The 21,662-nt window shown below is 44.9% G+C and overlaps 1 protein-coding gene and 2 non-coding genes across 5 annotated transcripts in view; all 3 read left to right on the forward strand.

Annotated features, from left to right (window-relative positions):
* Positions 1-21,662, forward strand: part of DSCAM (DS cell adhesion molecule) — a 712,133-nt gene that overhangs the window by 365,543 nt on the left and 324,928 nt on the right. For all 3 annotated transcript variants that reach the window (XM_040338983.1, XM_040338982.1, XM_040338984.1), the window contains exon 12: positions 21,449-21,648. In XM_040338983.1, coding sequence (XP_040194917.1) covers positions 21,449-21,648 — 200 coding nt within the window. The remainder of the gene's footprint in view (positions 1-21,448; positions 21,649-21,662) is intronic.
* TRNAG-GCC lies at positions 13,096-13,166 on the forward strand. Its single transcript has one exon. It is a non-coding gene; the product is annotated as a tRNA-Gly (tRNA).
* On the forward strand, positions 14,211-14,283 carry TRNAK-CUU. Its single transcript has one exon. It is a non-coding gene; the product is annotated as a tRNA-Lys (tRNA).

Raw genomic sequence — 21,662 nt, forward strand, 5'->3', positions numbered from 1 at the left:
ATTTTGACAAGACAAAGCCAAAAAGGATCTGGTTACTGCGGGATACAGGGATAGGTTGCTAGACAACTCATCGCTTGCTCCACAGTTTTCTGTGGAATGACAGAAGTCATCGTTTTGTTAGGTAACCAATGAGGTTGGTTAATCGATTCAGAACAAAGGAGGTTGGGCAGTTAGATCTATGCATCAGGAGGCACAAGCTGGTTGGGCCCTATGCTGAGCTTTGGGTGCTTGCATGAGGTCCCAGACCAAAGGACCCTGGATGAATGTTTAGAAGTAGAGTTGATCCCAAATTTTAGAAGACATTACATTTGGACCAAATTTGATGGATTCAGATGGCCAAATCTGAAACCGAATCAAGTTTCATTTCTGGTGGCTCCGATTTTAAAAGAGATTTCTAATGCCACGTACACGCGATCGAACTTTCCGTCCGTCAAGAATGTGGTGACGTACAACACTACGACAAAGCCTGGAAAATTAAGTTCAATGCTTCCGAGCATACATCGAATTAATTCCGAGCATGCTTCGGAATTTTGCGTGTCGGAATTGCTACAGACAATAGGATTTTCCAATAGGAATTTGCATCTGAAAATTTGAGAACCAGCTCTCAATCTTTTTTGGGCGGAAATTCCGACAGCATACACATGGTCGGAATTTCCATTCAAAAGCTCACATCGGACTTTTGCTGTCGGAATTTCCAATCGTGTGTATAGGGCATAAGAGGCTTCTGAGAGAAAGGAACCAAAGGTTGCTCCTGCCTTATATCTGCTATTGCTTGAGCACCCTTACCCTAAATGCCAGGGCCCAGCCATCTGTCTTAGTATCCCTGGTTTAAAATGGAAGTGGTTCAAGTTGTTTAATTGGCCCCATCATCTTGTCATCAGCAAAGGGTAAATATATTGCGCTAAGGAAATGATTGAAATAGTAAATTGATAAGTGCTATAAGTGAAAAATATTATTAAATTAATAACTCAAGCTGCAACATGTAAAAAACACGTGATATAAATGTAACAGAATAAAAAACAAAAGGAAAAAAGGGTTGCGCTAGGAAAAAACGGCACAACCTGACCAATGTGCGTATATAATGCGTGAATAAATACCTAAAAAAATAAGGTTTTTAAATGTATATATTGAATAATAAATAAAAAATGTGGAAAAAATTGCAAGTAGTCCTTCTAAATGATACGACTAATAACATATGCTCGGACAATACATTTGAGTTCAAACATCAAATGGGTGAAAAAATTGTCCAATTAAAAAAAAACATCCAAATAATGAAAAGATGAAAGAAAAGTCCACCACCGATTCAGATTAGGGTTGATTGAAAAGGAGGAATTCCTCAGGATCACACCAAGGGAAAGGTAAGTATATGCTCTTACCAGACACGTAGGACCCCCTGTTAGATGGGGTCAAGTAGGCATGTAAATCCACCCGATCCGATGATGGGAGATCGCAGGAATTGTGGGCTCCTCGACTTCCAGCTGGTCCTCACCAGGTTCATGCAGGTGGCTATCTCATCAAAAGCACTCCACTAGCCTGAGAGACTCCACTGTCCACTCTTCACACTCCTCGGAGTCTTGGTGTCTTGGACAGGATAGAGGACCCATGGCAGGTCCAATATTTTGCTGTCCACCATTTCTGCCCTGCTAGTGATGGCACTAATAATAGTTCTGGTTGGGGCTTTAACCAGAATTTTATAGTTATGATTTTATGATCAATGTCTAACATGCTGCAATGCTAACAGTTTGTGTTGAAAACAGAGGGCCAAATCCTCAAAAGAGATACGACGGAGTAATTGCTGTTACTCCGTCGTATCCCTGGTCCTAACTATGGAACTGATCCACAGAATCAGTTTCCCATAGTTAGGACGAAGATCTGACATGTGTAATTGAATTACACTGTCGGATCTTAGGATGCAGTACCGCATCCGCCGCTGGGGGCATTTTGCGTCGAAATGCTGCGTCGGGTATGCAAATTAGGACTTACGGAGATCCACGAAGCTTTTCAGCTTCGTTTTTTCTCCGTAAGTTATATTTTGCAAACGCAAAATTAGGGCTGCTTTTACAAGGTGTAAACTCTTTCTTGCTCGCGACACGATTTTTTTTAAATTTCAAATTTTTTTTTTGGCGCCGTATCTTTTTTTTTACCCGACGCAACTTTATTGTCCCGTCGCAATCCACAAAGCCCGACGTAACGTAATTTCGCGCTATGCACGTTGGGAAAATGACGTCACGAGCATGCGCAGAACGGCCGGCGCGGGAGCGCGCCTCATTTAAATGGTAATCGCCCCCTGGAGAAGAGGAACGCCTTGCGCCGGCGGAATTTAAGTTACACCGCTGCAAATTCCCAGGTAAGTGCTTTGTGGATCGGGCACTAACTTGGGAAATTTGCGGCGGTGTAACTTAAATGGAAAAAGTTAAGTTACGCCGCCTGGCTGAGGATTTGGCCCAGAGGTTTTAGTTGCACAGCATCTTCAAATATATGTGGAAGCCATTTTGCCTCATCAAGGCTCCACTGTAAAGTAAGGTCCTAACTCTAGTCTGAGAGCCTCCATGTTGAAGCATATATAGCAATGGACAAATTAAAGCTGAACTCCAGTTTTATTACTATAATTGCTATGCTTTAGGTCCAACAAGGTGCATGTCACTTCATGAACTTATCTCTTTAGTTTTACCGTTTACATTTTTACTGAGCACTGGGAGCAGTTTTCGCTATACTTCCAGTGCTCTAATTCTGGATCTTTTGGTCTCAGTTTCTGTAGTTGCAGTCACATGTTCCTGCCTTTTCCCTTCATCCTGCTTAATCACAGAGTACTTTGTTTTCTGTATACCCATTCACAAAATACAAAGCATTCAGTGAATGAATAGCAGAGGAGAGGGATGGGCAGAACTGCTGTGTGTGAGAAGACTGTCAGGAATCAGCAGAGATTGCCAGATCTGCATTGCTATACTCAGGAGACTGGAACCATACTGTGTATGCTTTAAGTGAGATTTATTTACAGTGAAACAAAATCCATCCAAACACCAGCACACAGAATACCTAAGCCTAGTTAACAAATAACTATATACAATATTTACAAAATGGGGAACACAAAAAAGCAGGGGGAAACCGGAGGTGCAGGGAGTACATGGGATGGGGAACCAAAAGTGGGATCAGAAACTAGAGGGAAGCAGGTACACTGCAGCAGGGTACAAGGTATGTGCAGGAGCATGATCAGGATCAATCGCAAACAGAATCAGGCAGCAGCAAAACACTGGAGCATGAGGCACTAATAGGGGAGGACCTAAATAACTTCCCAGCAGCCAGCAGATGCCAGTAATCAGTTTCCACCTGATGCTGACTGCTGGGAGTGTATTTAGTTCCTGCCCTGTTAGTGCCTCATGTTCCAGTGTTTTGCTGCTGCCAGATTTTGTTTTCTGGGAGACACCCACTGGTGGACACCAAAACAAAAATCTTCCACTCTGAAAAGCACAGTGCCCCCCAGCAGGTGATCAAGATTCTGACAAAGACAGTGCATCTCTTATTAGAGCGAGGGGAGTATAGTGATAACTGTACTCCTGGTGCGTAGTAAAACTGTCAGTTGTAAAGAAAATAGATAAGTCCATGAGGTGGCATACACCTTGTTGGACTTAACTCATAGTAAGCAAGCATATTTTATCAAGAAGATTAATTTTTGTAGTTCATCTTTAAGGGTAGGTGTGCCCTGTGGTAGTCCTATATTTTGTCTTCCCTTGTTTCTCCTTTCCCCCTTCATCAACATGCGTATTCAATTATTTTAAAAAAACGTTCTGATTTTATTAATTACCTAATGTTCTACCCAATGGCATTATTATGGGGTCTCTGTTATACTTTATGCAATGCAGGGATATTGTGGCCTATGGGAGGAGCCAGCAGGGTGTTGTACATGTCTTCCTGAAAACAGGAAGCTCTGGTAATGCCCCCTTGTGATGCGGAGCCTCCATGATTGAAAGAACTTTATTGTTTACATGGGTACAGGCTATATAAGTTGACGCGTTTTGGCTAAGAAGCCTTCATCAAAACAATGCTTTAAAAGCTTCTTAGCCGAAACACGTCAGTTTATAGCCTGTACCCGTGTATCCATGTAACCAATAAAGTACTTTTATTCAAGAGCATCCGAGTTGCCAGCCCTTTTTGATTCAAGTATTGTATTAGTGGGGCCTGAACAGCTTTTATTGCACACTATGAGAAGCTCATAATGTGCAGTGAAATCCCTCCCGCCGCTCTCCCGCGCCCTCCGCCGCTTACCGGAGCCGTCGGCAGCGGCGGAGGCGATCGGGTCCTGTCCCCTGCTCGGCTGGGATACGAGTGAGGGCAAGATGGCCCCCACCCATCTCCATAGCATAGCAGGGCGGAAGCGACGTCAAAACGTCACTTCCACCCATGCTTCTTAAAGTGACATTTTCTTGTTGTCATTTTTTCAAATGACAAATTTATTTAAATTTTTTTACATTTTAGTCTAAATATGAGATCTGAGGTCTTTTTGACCCCAGATCTCACATTTAAGAGGACCTGTCATGCTTTTTTCTATTACAAGGGATGTTTACATTTCTTGTAATAGGAATAAAAGTGACCCATTTTTTTTTTTAGTGTAAAAATTAATAAAATAAATAAAAATAAATAAGAAAACGAAAAAAATTTTTTTTAAAGCACCCCGTCCCGACGAGCTCGAGCGCAGAAGCGAACGCATACGTGAGTAGTGCCCGCATATAAAAAAACAGTGTTCAAACCACACAAGTGAGGTATCACCGCGATCGTTGGAGCAAGAGCAATAATTCTAGCCCTAGACTTCCCCTATAACTTAAAAGATGCAACCTATAGAATTCTTTAAACGTTGCCTATGGAGATTTTTAAGGTTAAAAGTTTGACGCTATTCCACGAGCGGGCGCAATTTTGAAGCGTGACATGTTGGGTATCATTTTACTCTGCGTAACATTATCTTTCACAATATAAAAAAAATTGGGTTAACTTTACTATAAAACAGAGTATCAAAAAAGACTATGGAACCGTGGTTCAATGATATAAACAGCGCTATGAGATTGTTGATGTCTAGCCCCAAAATAGGAGCTTTAAATAAGAACGTAGGTGGTGTGCTAGGTGACCAAAAGACCAGGTATTAGTGCACCCTAAACCTTATCTATAGATTCACCAGGTAATGTGATGGTATCCCCCTTTGGGATGTAACCTTACCACAGAGTGCAAGAGGACTGGCGTGTTAATGTCAGTACTCTCAAGCAAACCTTCCTCTGTTCTCTTAGTCAGCCACGGTCATTCCATTGCAGGCACATAAAACAAAAGGAAATACTAAATAGTAAAGTACCGCTTAAGCAATGCCCCACAAAATGCAAAGGAGAACAATCCCCCTATGTAAATGCCCGTACAGAAATGACAAAGTAAATGAACTCAAATGCAAGCCTGTAAACTCCTGCTGTCACCGCCGTTCTCTGGGCACCAGAGGCCGCCCGAGTGCTGGTATCGCTGGGGAACTGATGGTCAGCTGTGGAGCGCAGTGAGGCTTCCGTGTTGCGCCGATGTAGCTGTTACTAAGGCTTACCTTAAAGATACAAAGGACCTTCTCATTCAATTAGATGAAATAGTCTTGTCTGAGCAAAACGATGTGTTTTTAGTTACAGCGGATGTGTCCTCATTGTACACAGTGATACAACATGATGACGCACTTCTAGCGCTAAATTGGGCACTCTGTGTTAGAGATGATATTACACATACCTTAAAAATATTTCTACGTAACTGCCTTGATTTTTGCTTAAGCCATAACTATTTTTGGTACGATGGATGTTTTTACTCCCAGAAGAATGGTGTTGCCATGGGGGCCAAATTTGCCCCCAGTATAGCTAACCTATTCATGGCAGAATGGGAGGATAAGACTATTTTTAATGAGAGACCCAAGGAGTTACTCTTTTACCGACGTTATATCGACGATCTATTTTTTATATGGGTGGGCTCTCTTTTAACGTTGGAGAAGTTTTTAAAGTATCTTAACACCAATACCTGTAATATAGTTTTAACTAGTGAATACAACCAACAGAGCATTCACTTTTTGGACTTGAATATTTTTAGGAATGGTGATAAATTGGGAACCAAGGTATATTTCAAACCAACTGATGCTAATAGCTACCTCCCAACAAACAGCGGACATCACCCTATGTGGCTCAGAAATATACCTAAAGGTCAACTGATGAGGGTGAAACGTAATTGCACTAATGACATTGACTTTATCTCACAGGCCATGGTTCTTAAAAAGAAATTTGTTGAAAAGGGCTATAAAGATACTCAGTTGGATAGTATCATCGTTGATTTATCTATGATACCTAGAGCAAATTGCCTTCTCACAACTAGGCCTAAAAACACCATCAATGTGCATGAGTGGAGTTTTATTTCAGGATACCACAGCCAGTATAAAGAAGTGGAGAGAATTTTTAAAACCCACTGGCATATCTTGTTCTTAGATAGGATTTTAAATACAGTTCTACCAACGAACCCTGGGTTTATTTATAGAAAGGCTGTGAGTATCGGAGATAAAATTGTGAAGAAAGTGCTTGATGCTCCAAAAAAACCCCCCTCTTTTTGGGATAAGGACTGTTTTTTCCCATGCAGAAAATGCCTTCCCTGCAGAGAGGCTGACAGATCCAGAGGCCCTATTGAAACATTCACATCTACATCAAATGGAAAGTCATTCAGTGTAAAGGAGTTTATTACTTGCAACACCACACATGTGGTCTACATGTTAGAATGCCCTTGTAAGTTAATGTACATTGGAAGAACAAAACGAGCCTTGAAGGTGAGAATTGCTGAGCACGTGGCAAATATTAAGTTGGGGTACAAGGACCACAGTGTATCTCTTCACTTTAAACAATATCACAACCAAAACCCAGCTGGCCTCAAATTTTGGGGGGTGGACCATATTAAGCCATCCTGGAGAGGCTCTAATTTGGTTAGGGAACTCTCAAAACGAGAAACGGAGTGGATCTACATTACTGAAACGCTATTGCCAAAAGGCCTGAATGTTGAACTCGATATAAACTGTTTTATCAGTGACTCCTAACTCTATGGTGATTTCTACATAACCAACTTTATCCCGGGTCTCTTTATGTTAGATCACCCGGCTTGCTCTCCTTCCCTCTCTCGTTTATCGATATAGACATTTTTCCGGCATTTTATCAATATTTATTGACATACCTCAATATTTTAACCATTTATCCATATGGTTCTTTGTTTTTTTGCTTCTAAGAAAGTACCTATGATCGACTGATACTCTCTCCTCTCCGGCATCCTCCACGCAGTTTTTAGTCATTTTTAATTGTTAATTTTTAATTGATAATTTTTAATAATTTTTAATTGACAATTTTTTTTACTCTGTATCACTCGCACTTTATTTGATACATTGTTGCAGTGTGTCCCCACTGCTATGCCTGTTTGATCTTATCTCATTTTTATAGTGATTTTTACTATAGTTATTTCCTTTTCCCATAACTATTTTATCACTACAATATTATATACAATAATTTTATTATTTTATCATTATTAGTGGATTTTATGTAGTCTTCCATTTTTTTACCTTTATCCTGAGTGATTGACGTGGTGTACTACATCAGCCGTCTATGTGATACCTTTCCTTTGGACCAGGATATAACGTACATAATCTATATGGGGGCGCTACCCACATAAATAATTTTTTTAAAAAAGAGATTTCAGAACGGATACAATGGACTCTGAAAATCACCCTACCACTAAATTTGCACACAGCAGGAATGTCACACGTGTGGCATTTTATCGTGGAATTATCCACGCACATATTCCCCATTTTATGGAAGTCATTGCTAGTTCATAGTCTATATTCACATATTTGAGCACGGGGCTCATAAATACGTGTTTGTCTATATGAGAATTCAGTTAACCTAACGATGAGTGCACGCTCTATAGGGTCCTGCATAATACAGTTAACATATAGGCACACGTGACTCAGACTGTGCGGTCTGTGTCTCCGTTTCACAGCTGGTTCATTAGCAATATTATTATGATTACTGATAACGTGTTTATCCCTTTGGACCACCAGCATGATTAACCACTCAACTCTATACTTTGGGTGAGCATCTGGGTCATATAACATTATTGACTCGAGCGTGCACTAATGTGCTACTGAGCAAATATACCCGCCCCAGTCCTTGCAGATTGGCTGAAGAGAGCACGGTCTCTTGAGGCCCTTAAAACAGCCCGTAGACTGATTTGCATAACATCCGCCCAGGTTATCTATGATTGGCTGACATTTCCTAATGCCCTAGCTTTGTCGATCTCGATTAGCCTTGATTATACATACGCTTTTTAATTTTTTACTTTGGAATGCTTGAATCATCTACAGGTGATTCTGCTGGCTACTCTGTGGCTGACGCATCCAGTTTGTAAATTATTGGAGACATTGTTCTCAATTAAATTATGTGCAGCAATAGAGTCTACGTTTCCCTACTAGCCCCAAACAGCACAGCTCGGCATCAGCCCCTCCTCCCGGTCCGGTTGCACCTATCGTGGCCGGAGGGCGCCTGTTTTCACAACCAATAGCTGTTGCTGTCGGGGAATAAAGGGATAGTGACGGCGCTATGTAGCCACGCCCTCAGTCGAAGTCGGAAGTGACGAAACGCGTCAGGGCGTGGCTACATCGGCGCAACACGGAAGCCTCACTGCGCTCCACAGCTGACCATCAGTTCCCCAGCGATACCAGCACTCGGGCGGCCTCTAGTGCCCAGAGAACGGCGGTGACAGCAGGAGTTTACAGGCTTGCATTTGAGTTCATTTACTTTGTCATTTCTGTACGGGCATTTACATAGGGGGATTGTTCTCCTTTGCATTTTGTGGGGCATTGCTTAAGCGGTACTTTACTATTTAGTATTTCCTTTTGTTTTATGTGCCTGCAATGGAATGACCGTGGCTGACTAAGAGAACAGAGGAAGGTTTGCTTGAGAGTACTGACATTAACACGCCAGTCCTCTTGCACTCTGTGGTAAGGTTACATCCCAAAGGGGGATACCATCACATTACCTGGTGAATCTATAGATAAGGTTTAGGGTGCACTAATACCTGGTCTTTTGGTCACCTAGCACACCACCTACGTTCTTATTTAAAGCTCCTATTTTGGGGCTAGACATCAACAATCTCATAGCGCTGTTTATATCATTGAACCACGGTTCCATAGTCTTTTTTGATACTCTGTTTTATATCTTTATTGGGTTCTTTACCCTTTTTTAAAATAGCTGCTTTTCTGGATTTTTATCAATTTTAATCACTTTTGATATATCCAACACACCTGTCTCCACATCCTTTTTCCTCACTTGGGATCAAGTGATTTACTACCCATTGGCGCCGGAAGTGCATTTAGGTTCCCATTTGTCTAGTTTATGCACCTCAATTTTATTGGGTTAACTTTACTGTTGTCTTTTTTTTTTTATTAAAAAAATTGAATTTTTTCCAAAAAAAGTGCGCATGTAAGACTGCTGCGCAAATACGGTGTGACAAAAAGTATTGCAATGACCGCCATTATATTCTCTAGGGTGTTAGAAAAAAAATATATAATGTTTGGGGGCTTTAAGTAATTTTCTAGCAAAAAAAAAACTGTTTTAATCTTGTAAACACCAAATCTGAAAAACAGGCAAGGTCCTGTTGCAAATGACATTTCCATGAAAAAAAAAAAAAACGCAAAATAACAACTTTGACCTTTATAAAGGTCGGGCCCTTATTGTTACGGTTTGATCATTTAAAGTAGAGCAAGTCATTTTTACACAGCAATTTTATGGCAAATAATTGCCTCTAATGAATGTAAGCCTCGGTATAATGAGCGGGAGTTTAGCTATAACACATTACAGACATCTGTGGGGGTTTTTTTCATACTATAATAAACAATTATCTCCGGGTAAAGTTTATCCTCTTTGCTGGAAAGCTGTACAAGTTGCCAGATTCTCAGACTGAAAAGTCCATGAAATATTGGTTAATATATGAGCCATATGTCTGCCCGTCCTCGGCGAACCTCCACTTTCTGCCAAATGAGTGCTTGACACTCACTGCCAGAGTTTTTAATGACTACAACAGGCCCATTACACCGAAATGTCGTGATTTATATCCCTGCTGGAAACACCGATATAAATCTGATTTAAATATGCAACACAAAGCAAAAGGGTTGCTTGGGGTCTGTTGATAAAAGTTCATATGGTAGGGTGATGCAATATGCGCCTTCTGCCGCTTTTCCCTTAGGGATTGCTTGCACTTCTGATCGTGAGACACTGTTTTACTGCCCCCCAACCTCCCACCATTAGTTGCAAAGACCACCGGTTGGGTTTTTACACATTCTGCAGCCGCGATGCTTTGATTTACAGTTGCAGCAAAAATATGATACCCTCTGTTGTGCTCAGAGGGCAGTATCACCTTTAAAGAGATGGGGGTGTGTGGGCTTTACATGAAGAGACAATAGGCAAGCAGGCACCCCCCTATCCTGGCACTTAGCCCAATTGGTTGCAGGCGGGCGGGCTCCTATGGGCAGTGGCCAGGTTGCAGGCTCCTAATGGCGGGTTGCGGGCTCCTATGGATAGCGGGCAGTTGCCATGTTGTAGGCTCCTAGGGCAGCGTGTTGCAGGCTCCTATGGGTGGCAGGTTGCGGCTCCTATGGGCAGGTTATGGGCTCCTACAGGCGGCAGGTTGCAGGCTTCTTTGGGTGGGTTGTGGGCTCCTATGGGCAGGTTGTGGGCTCCTACAGGCGGCGGGTTGCAGGCTCCTATGGGTGGTGGGTTGCGGACTCCTTTGGGCGGCGGGCAGCGTCTTCTGTGTCCTCTCTGCATCATGGCTGCTTCGGCCGTGCGGCTCCTCTCTCCTCCTCCTAGGCATCTAATAGCATCATATGTCTTTTCAACAAATCGGATTACTGGTGTCGAAACCTGCTTCCTGATTGGCCGGGAGGAGGATCAGTGAATATCGATTCGCTGTTGTAACATACTGGGTGGCCTCTGAGCCCACCCTATATTGAAGCCTATTGGAGCCTCTTGCTCTAATCGGTGCTTCAAAAAAACAGCCCCTCTGCATTGGAATTCATGCGCCGGTGTCCTGGAAGGGGCCGGACACATCAATAGGGGAGGCAGCGGTGGACAGGGGCGGCGCCCCGTGGAAGCAAGTGTGTTTAACCACTTGCCCTGTGGAAGATTTGACCTCCCTTTATGGCCAGGCCATTTTCTCTTATCGTCCATGGACGGACACAGCTCCTTAAGTCTTGACAAGTGGGTTATGTTCCCTGTTTACAGGAGAGGACTAGACAGAAACATGTTAAATGGTTAAATACATGTTACATTAACAGAGTTGAACAGCCCCGCCCAGGGGGCGGTCCCTCCAGACATAACCCTCCTCACTGCAGCTTGCAGCCTCAGTTTCGTTCTGCCTAGCAAAGGAGATGGACGTATGGCTCCCTTTGGGCCCAGCGCCTTGAGGAGAAATTTTCTTTTATTTTCTTTTCTTTTAATTTTTTCTTAAAGAATCTTCTTTCAACTGTCGGCTGAGAGACAGGCTGGATATTATAGATCCTTGTAGTCTTCTCAGTCCGACCAGCATGCGTGGACACACCTTTGCAAAGAGGCTTGGTCTGCCACGCCATACCTCATGACTCCTGAGGTGGCCGGTGAGCTTTGCTCCGAGGTCCACATATGACTGGGCTGTGGTGTTGTCTCACTCACAGTGGACCGGGCCGACAGCTACCTCCATTGCGGTTGTAGTTCTGTCAGGAATGCGTCAGCGAATGCTCGCTCTGAGGTAAGTACAGTCCCTCCCGCTTAGGTGGGTTGGTACGGCTGGGCATTCCCGGGGTTTGGGGGGCCTTTTCTCCTCCCTCCCCTGCTCCTTTCCCTCTGCTGCATTGCAAACATTTGCCGCTGTCGGGGGGGGGGGGGGCTCCCTGAGGGGACTGTGTCTGGCCTGAGTTTTTCTGTGAGGTTTCTGTGTGTATTTTTTAATTTTTTACACTTTTAAAAGCCTTAGAGGCTTTTGCTGTTTAAATGCTGCGTTTTGCCGCCATTCGGCCGGCTCTGGCGCCATTTTTGGGGTGGTTTTCAATTGCATTGAAAACTCCCATTGGCGGCCATTTTGCCGTAGCCGCGCTACGAGGACGTTCGGCGGCCATCTTGGCTGACCCCTAGTGCTGAATCCTACGGTACACACAGGTCCCTCGGATGCCGCAGTCTCCTCACAGTATTTTTTCCTCCCCACACGCCGTGTGCTGTGGGCGGATGGCGCGCTGGGCAGTCTCCTCCTTGGTGAGTCCCCTGTTATACCCCCGACCAGCGCAGCGAAGGGTGAGTTGCCCTGCATAGGGTGTTGGAGCTTCTGTAAATATACATACACACTATGTGTATGGGTTGCTCTATTGGAGTCAGTATCTGGTCCTTCCCCACCTGGGATCCCACAGATGGTTTTTTACTGTTTGTCCTGGACACCTTGGTGCCAGGGTGGGGGACTGTGGACGGGCAGGGGTCAAAGGAGTGCCCTCCTCCCCCCCCCCTCTTATCCTCTGTGGAATGTTCTGTCACAGATGGAGCCATGGACCAGATACCTGGGGGTGCAGGATAAGGCACTTAGAGGTGCGCTTCTCACTGCTGTACGGGACTCCCTGTAGCTGGATAGTGCAGCTGGGTTTCCGCTGAGGGCTTGGTCTTTTTTGGGATCACACAAATCAGACCGCTCTGTGTAGGTTTTCCTTCTGTGCCCTTTCTTGCTAATTTTTAAAAAAACGCGGAATGAGAAAAGCCACTGAGGGCTTTTGTAGTCCCTCACCGCCTGGCGGCTCGGTGCCCCTTGAGGGGAGCCTTTTAAGAGAGTGGGCTTCTCCTCCGGTGGTGGACCCTCCGGGCGTCATGTATAGGTGACCACCCCCCCCTATTGCGGGACACCCCCGCTTGTATGAATTTGACTGAGAAGATCCGAAGTTCTGACCCGTTCCATGTCTATCATGCTGGGGTCTGTCTTGCGGCCTATTGTGGCCACTACTCTGGATCCCAGTCGCTCACTGAGTGAGCATTTTGAACCATACAGTGGATAAATGCATTGGTGGTTCAGTGGTAGAATTCTCGCCTGCCACGCGGGAGGCCCGGGTTCGATTCCCGGACAATGCAATGAGTACTTTACTCTCTCCCGAAGTTGTTAGGCTAACGGACTTGCAGGTCCAGGGCCCTGTATATGTCTGTGATGTTTCACTGGATGCCGCGCCCTTGATATCCAGGGCTTTGGTTTCTGAGATGGCGCCTTCTCTGGTTGGAATGCTGGTCTGCTGGCCAGGTCTCTAACATACGCCCTGACTGATTTACCCTTTTTGGGTGGGAGACCTTTGCGTCCTTGCTGGTTGACATTATCAAGGATGTCACTGGAGGGAAGAGCGCTCTCCTCCCTCAGGCTTCCAGGGGGAAGGGGCCCCGCCGTGGGCCGGGTCCTTCTTTTTCCAAAGCGGTCTTTTTCCGTCAGTCAGGGGCCGCGGGTGAACCTCCTGGGCCGACAAGGGCTCAGCTGGGGGGCTGATCCGTCCCTGGGTGCGTAAGCCAATTGCGCCGGCACCCGAACCCGCCAATGTATGTAGCTTCCCCTGCCCGTCTCTTAAGTGGGGGGTCGCCTTTGCTGTTAACAGCTCGGTGAACCTCCCTGCCCTCCGACAGTGGGTCTGTGAGGTGGTATCTTCGGGGTACTAGATAGGGTCCCTTCCGATCCACCGAACAGTTTTCTTCCCTCGTGTCTCCCTCTCCCGGCTCGGTCTGCCTTTGAGCAGTATGGGACTTGCTAAGCTGCGGTGTGATTTTATCCTTTCCGCAGGACTAGTGGTTTGAGGGACTCTATCTCGGTCCCAAGGATGGGCATGATCCATCCGATTTTGGGCTTCAAGGACCTAAAGGTCTTTGAAAATGATGGGTAGGTCCGCTCGGAATCCATTCGTTCAGTGGGGTAGCCACTTGCACTTCGGTGCAAAAGGTCATAGGTACGACCCACCATGGGGCTGCTACCTATATAGCTTTTTAGCTGCGCTCCATCCGGGGGACTTTCTGGCGTCCTTGGACATAAGGACGCATACATGCTTGTTCAACTTTGCGCAAGTCATAGAGTTTTTCTGTGCCTCGCGATGGAGATGCCCACGGTCAGTTGTGGGCCTTCCTTTTGAACTGGTGCCAGCAGCCCGGCTAGCTCAGTCGGTAGAGCATGAGACTCTTAATCTCAGGGTCGTGGGTTCGTGCCCCACGTTGGGCGCCACCAATGATTTTCACCAAGGAGTTTTGCACTTATCCTATCCTTGTTGGGACAGCGAGGCCTTGCTGTCGTGGCTACTTAGACGACTTCCTGACTCAGAGGTTGTGTCTGTGGCTTTTCGGACCCTCCGTGAATTCGGGTGGGTGTTAAACATTTGGAGTCGGCCCTGGTTCCGACTCAGTTTGGAGTGCCTACGACTCGAATCTCTGGTCTCTGAATCATCAGATTCAGGTACGCCACCTAGTCAGTGTCTCTCTGAATTGGTGGCTGGGATCCCTGACTTTTCGGTCTGGGAGGTGGTTTCTTCCCTTCTGTGGAGATTACAATGGACGCCAACCTCTTGGGTTGTGAGGGCGTCTGGGGGGTCCGGTCGGCCCAGAGTCGCTGGACGTGAGTGGACCTACGACCACACAGGCCTATATGCGCCCAATCTCGGTAACTGCCCAAGCTCGGGCCTGGTTAGCACCTGGGTGGGAGTCCGCCTGGAAATACCAGGTGCCGTAGACCTTGTCTACCGTTACTTGCCCTAGTACTATGGGCGGTACTATGAGAGGCTATGCCTCTCCTCATGGTCGAGGGGGTTGCAAGGTCGTCCGATCTTGATTCAACCTAACAACGCCACGCCGGTGGCTTCGGGCTACCATCAGGTATGCCGGCAGGCGGGCTACTGGAGTCGCCTGATGTTGAATCAGGACAACTGGTCTTGGTACATGGAGTCAACTCCCCGGCAGGAGGTGAGCCTCGCAGGGCATGGATCTCCTAGCCACTCGTCTCAGACACAGGGGTATCAAGGTTAGTGGCCAGATCTAGCGATCTGGTACAGACGTGCAAGTTGCGCTGGTGGCCCTGTGGGGTCTGTCTCGGCGACTTTTATGCCTTTCCCCCATTGTAGTGGCTTCACCACAGAGTGGAGGCTGAGGAATCCCGACGACTTTAATAGCTTCAGATCCTGGGTGCGCCGATTTCGGCCGCCTGGTAGCGGAGGTACCCTGGCGGTAGCCAGGGCAGGAGGTCCTCCTGTCTCGAGGTCCCATACTTCCTCCTGTTGTACAGTCACTGACTTGCTCAACAGGGCTATTGGAAGCCAGACTTTAAGGGACCGGGGTCTGTCCGACCCGGTCACCTCAACAATGCTGAGGGCACGGGAGTCTTCTTCCGGTGAACCTACCGTCGTGTCTGGCGGACCTACATCTCTGGGTGCAAAGAGATGGAGTGACGTCAACGGACGTACTCGGGGTCCATCGGCCTGCTGTTTTTACAGCTCGGTGGATGAAAAAATTAGCTTAGAGCACCGTTTGGGGGCAGATTTCAGCCTTGGCTGTGTTCTTTCAGTGGCCTTTCTGCGGCCGTTCCCTGGTGGGTACCTTTTTTTGTGGAGGGGGCTTATCCTATACCTTACCCCCCCCCCTTGGCCCATCTTTTCCCGCATGAGTTTTGACTCTGGCGCTCTCGGTTCTTCGGGAATCTTCCTTTTGGAAACATCAGAGAGATTTTCTCTTGACACTACCTCAGAAGTGGCCCCTTTAAGTGGCTTTTACCTCTGTTACAGAGGGGTTTCTGAGTTGGCGCTCTTGTCTTGCAAGCCGCCATGTTTGATCCTTCATAGCCTTAGGTGGTGGTGCGTCCGCGACCTACCCTTCTTCCGAAGGTGGTTTCGGCTTTTTCGCCAGAATAAGGACATTGTTTCTCACATCTTTCTGTCCTCGGCCGCCGCATCCTACGGAGGTTGCCTTTCATACTTTAGGCGGGGTACGCACTTTGCGGGTATACTAGCCTGCTACTGCTCAGTTTCGGAAGATCTGACTCTTTAGTGTCGGTGTCTGGTCCACAAAAGGGGACTGACAATCTCGTTGCCCACCATTTCTCGGTGGATCAGGTAGGCTGTCATACAGGCCTGTGTTCTTAAGGGGCGGGCCCCCCTTTTCCGGTCCGACAACATGCGTCGGTCTCAGGTGTGCGAGGCGGCGACTTGGTCGTCCGTTCACAGCCTTTCCAGAATTTACATGGTTGCTGTGAGTGCATCTTCTGATGCTTTTTTTCGCCCGCTAGTGTTTGCAGGCGGCCGTTTGAAGTTGCATCTCCTCCATTTGAGGAGCTCTGCTTGTTTTGGGGTGAAGTTAAAATTGGTTTTACTGATATATTTCCCACCCCTCGTTTTTTGACACTGCTTGGGGACGTCCCACTTGTCAAGACTTAAGGAGCTGTGTCCGTCCATGGACGATAAGAGAAAATAGGATTTTTTGTACTCACCGTAAAATCCTTTTCTCTGAAGTCCATGGACGGACACAGCTCCCACCCCTCCTTTTTAGGTTTGTACTGCTTGTTACGAACTGAGGCTGCAAGCTGCAGTGAGGAGGGTTATGTCTGGAGGGACCGCCCCCTGGGCGGGGCTGTTCAACTCTGTTAATGTAACATGTATTTAACCATTTAACATGTTTCTGCCTAGTCCTCTCCTGTAAACAGGGAACATAACCCACTTGTCAAGACTTAAGGAGCTGTGTCCGTCCATGGACTTCAGAGAAAAGGATTTTACGGTGAGTACAAAAAATCCTATTTTTTGCGATACAGCCCTGGAAGGTGTGCCCAAAAAAGGCACAGAGCGCAAGAACCAGTCCCCCATATTGCCTGTGTTCCCCCTGCAACTGATCTTTCACCTTTATAGACTTTGGGGAGGGTTTTGCTTCCTCATGTCAGAGCCTCCAGCAAGGAGAACAGTGTGCAGGATAGTAGTGACATCATCAAATCTTACCCCAGATCTAACAAGGCTAGCTGTCAGGGAACGCAGTGATTCAGATGATCTCACACTGCAGAAATACAGCTTTGAGACTATGCGCACAGACACACTCAATTACCAAATAGAAAGAGGTGCTCCAAAAGTGTACATTCTCTAGAAAAACACAGACCACATGGAGTTCACACCAAACCAGATGGCTTTGATGTAAAAACAGAATATGTACAGAAATCCAGGTATTGTAGCCTCCATATTGTCCTTGTTCTTCAGTCCTCCAGCAGGATAGGTATAGTAAAAAGTACTTTTTTTTTAATTACAAGATACAATTTGTTACATTAATAAAATAAGTGTTTACCTTAAAAACCATGTATGCCAACATTAAAGATGGCTGCTACATATCTCCGATTACGAAAGGGACATCAGCAGGAGTTACAAGCTGACGCGTTTCATCAGTAGTGATGATTTTGGGAGCTTTGTGTGTTTTAGAATGCACGTTTTAGTGCATTTATTGCACATTTTTCGTGCAATAAAATGAGCGCCTACCAGCAGTGTTTGGAGTGCCATTAACAATTCCCAGATAGTAAGGATAACTTGCCACACATCTGTGGAAGCGTTAAATTGCAAGTCTGTTAACTTGCAGCACATTTTCACTGGTCAGTTGTACACTTGAAGCACAAGTTCTAATTGACACTTTTCCCATTTGTAGCAAATTTGCATGGTGAGTCTGTAGCAAGAGCTCTGCAAGTCTACAGCATGAAAATTAGACATGTGCATTCCGAAAAATGTATTCCTTTTCGTTTCATAATTTTGTTTCCAAATTAGTTTTTTCGTTTTTCGGGTCATTCAATTCGGAAATTTGTGCATTTGAAAATCCGATAATTCAAAAAGAATATCTAACTAATAACTATTAAATTATAGCTATTGGAATTTCCTTTCAAATTTGGCTGTTAGTGAACGTTACGAATTATCTGAAATAACGAATGCTGCATCTAAACAAATGGAATGAAAACAGCAAAAAGTGTAGCGCTAAAAATATGTGTGAAAAATATAACAATATAAAAAGTCATGTAAATATAACACCAAGTGTTCAAAAGTTCATAACTGATGATAAAGTGCAGAAATTAATTCATAAATAAGGGATAAGTCTCAATGATGATTTCAAATCCAGAAAATCCAAACAAACGTGACAAATGTGGAAAATAGATTGATAGCAGATCCACCACCAAAATAAAGATGGGAGGCTTACCGGAAAGCATGGACTCAACTAAGTGTATACTTAATGAGTCGCATAGGCTTATAAGGTGACGGTATCTGGACTCCAAACCGTTCAGATGGTAGGCAGAGGTGAAAATTCAATAGGGATCCACTCTTTATGCAGTAAATGGTAGATCATAAATGATAATGCCAGGACCAGCCTATGAAGACCGTAGGCTCTTACAGGGAATCCAGGGGCTCAGAGTGCAACAGATAGGAGAGGAAAACAAATGCGTACATAGTGTAATACCGTTTAAAAAATCTTTACTTTGACATCAAGAGATAAAATATTACACTCACATTTCAGCAGACATGACAAAGCGTGTAAAAGTCTAGCAGTGGAGTCAGCATAAATCCCGACGCGTTTCTAACAATCGATCGTCATCTGGGGCGCTGGAATGGAACAAATTAATAATAAATAATAATAAAAACTTTTTATTATTATTGTTATTTATGATTATTAATTTGTTACATTCCATTCGTTTAGATATGACATTCGTTCTTTCGGATAATTCATAAATTCGTGTTCGTTACGTTCACCAACGGCCAAATTTAAAAGGAAATTCCAGTACCTATAATTTAAAAGTAATAGTTAAGTTATTATTAGTTATTTATTCAGATTTTCTGTTTTTTTAAATTTCCGAATAGTCTGAAAAATTTGTAAACAGGTTTTTGTTATTTCTTTCTTTTCCGAATGAATGAATTTGTCGAAATTCAGTAAAAAACGAATTCAGAGCGAAACAAATTGCACATGTCTAATGGAAATTCAGCCACAGTGCCCCCTGTGGTGGGATGACTATTGCACAACATAACTAAACCAGAACTTGCAGCAGACTTGCAGAATGTTTGCAAAGAAAGTTGATCTGGAGTCATGCAATGCGGACTTGCTTCAATTGTGCAACAAACTTGTGAAGCCTGGAAAGTCTAGCAATAGCTTAGTAAGCCATTTTTGCAGCACAATTGCTTGCTATCTGGGTTATTGGCACCACAAGTGGATGTGCATTTGCAGCATGTTTCTGAAACGAGTGCTAAAAAAAAACACGCATTCAGGAAACATGTAGATGTGAATGCAGCATTAGGAAGAATTCAAGGTAAAAGGTTACAGTTTTCAGGGTACTGTTTTAGGCACAATCAACTCATTAATAAGATCATTATCAATTGCATGGATATGAATTCTCCTGTGTATGATCAACACATCGTCATCTTTCTGCTATGTGTCTGAGTGAAGCATGGTGCTATCTCACCAGTGAATATTCTCTTTACATTGAACTGAACAGTAAAGATTGCATTATTTTTGCATTCTTTTGTCGTGCTTGTTGACATTTTGTCACATCCCGGGATCTCCATTTGTGACAAGCGAAAAGGTCACGCCAGCAACCATTAACATTTTCATGAAGCTCTTCTCATTCATTTGCTTTAAATTAGATGAGTTCTGTGAAGCTGAAGAGGCTGGAAAATGATTCTCTGATTCAATAAGACTCCGCTGTCCTATCGCGTACATTTCTGTCCTACGTATTGCTTTCTAGTCCATAAAGGGATTCCCCACTTTCTTCAAGACAAAAGGCTCAATTCACTAACACTCATGTGGCCCAAGGGGGGGGGGGGGGTGGCGGAGGTGCTGGATAAAACAGGCAGTTGGTCTGTGTTTTTACTGCCCCTCAACCTCCAACTCACAGGTGGAAATGATGCCGCATGGATGAAGCCCATCATGGTGTGTGTTTAAAATGACATGCTAAATGTGAGGGGTGGCACTGCTTGCCAAACATTCCCATGTAAGTGAATGGGGACCGTGCCGCAACCACAAGCCAACCACTTGCCTCCGTCCTGCCATGCAAAATCAGCAGCAAACAAACAAAAAACAGGCACTTGGAGGTGGTTTTATAGCCTCCTGAACACCTGCAATCCTCCTTTTACCATCCTCTGAAAAGCGACCCACTGCAGATTTTAGAGGGGAGGGGGCAGTAAACACTGCTGCTAGTGTGAAGGGAACCAAAGAGCAGGGCCTTCTTTAATACAGGGCAAAAGGGGAAACTGCCCTGGGCCCAGTTATTGTTGTGGGCCCTAAGGCAGCTTCCCCTTGAGCCCGCCCTGCCCACAAATAGTTAAGTGGATTTGGGAGAGTCCAAGAAAATGTTTGCCCAGGGTCCAATCAATATTAAAGACGGCCATGCCCAAGAGCAATATGTTATTTTATCTCCAGTACTCCATTTTTCTCAAGATATTGGGAAATCAGTAAAGCATTTTCAACACTTTCTGGTTCCTTTAAAACGACCTGTGTCAAATTCAGTTTCGGTAACATTTCTGACACGGGTGACAAATTTAGGTAACTAACTGCTGCAACTTACCTGTCCCAGCGACAGTGGCAGATTCTTAAAGTATTACCATTAGTTGGCAGATTAAGAAACTGGTGGTAATTAGGACCAGTATTGTACTCACTGTAGGACATACCTGTATAGGGAAGATGTCATGTATGTGACCGCTTCCTGCACAGGGATCCATCCCTAGCTTCATTCAGCTTGTAGGCAGGTGCAGCTAGCTAGTCTGCCACTGGGTGGCTCTGTTCCAGAATAATGTCCTTTTAGTTAGAGCCCTCCTGTAGTGATGTCATGGGTCAGTCAGGACCCAGATATAAGCCAGGTTGGGAGGTGCCCCATTGGGCATGGGAGCCAAACACTCCACACCAGTACAGATGTAGCCAGCATGTGGAGGATCTGGACAGGGGTGGAGGCCGAGGAAAAGTAGACCTGCATCCAGGAGAGCAGCTGTAGACTTCCTGACCCTTTTGGAGGTGGGGCTAGGCTGGGTTACAAAAGGCGTTTTAGGCCCAGCCAAGAGTTCCCTGAGTGAGGCTATTCATCTAAGAGGTCCTAGGAGAGGTGTACACATGGAGGAGGGGACTACAGAGATCTCATTCCACTGACTACTAATGACCCCGGGTGGAGGAAGAGACTGTCAGAGGGAAGATGGCTGCTTAAAGTGCTTAACCATGTAAAAACATCCATACCTGTTAGTCTAATTTAAATATAAATCTCTATATTTTATACCTAAAAGTTGGAAGCGCAAACATTGAAAAATGTAAAAGTCACATCAAATTTACCAAGCAGGAACTTGGTTTATATTATGTATTCACCAAAACTTGGAAAGCATCACTTTTATTTGATTCCTTTTTTTGTCTTGTAGTTCCTGCAAGGATAATCTCCTACCCCAATACAACGCTGGCTACCCAAGGTCAGAAGAAAGAAATGAATTGCACAGCACATGGTGAAAAGCCCATTATCGTGCGTTGGGAGAAAGAAGATCGCATGATAAATGTACCAGAAATGTCTCGATATTTGGTGTCCACAAAGGAAGTGGGAGATGAGGTCCTCTCCGTGCTTCAGGTACAGCAAATTTT

This window comes from Rana temporaria, chromosome 2 (assembly GCF_905171775.1).
Source record: "Rana temporaria chromosome 2, aRanTem1.1, whole genome shotgun sequence".
NCBI lineage: Eukaryota > Metazoa > Chordata > Amphibia > Anura > Ranidae > Rana > Rana temporaria.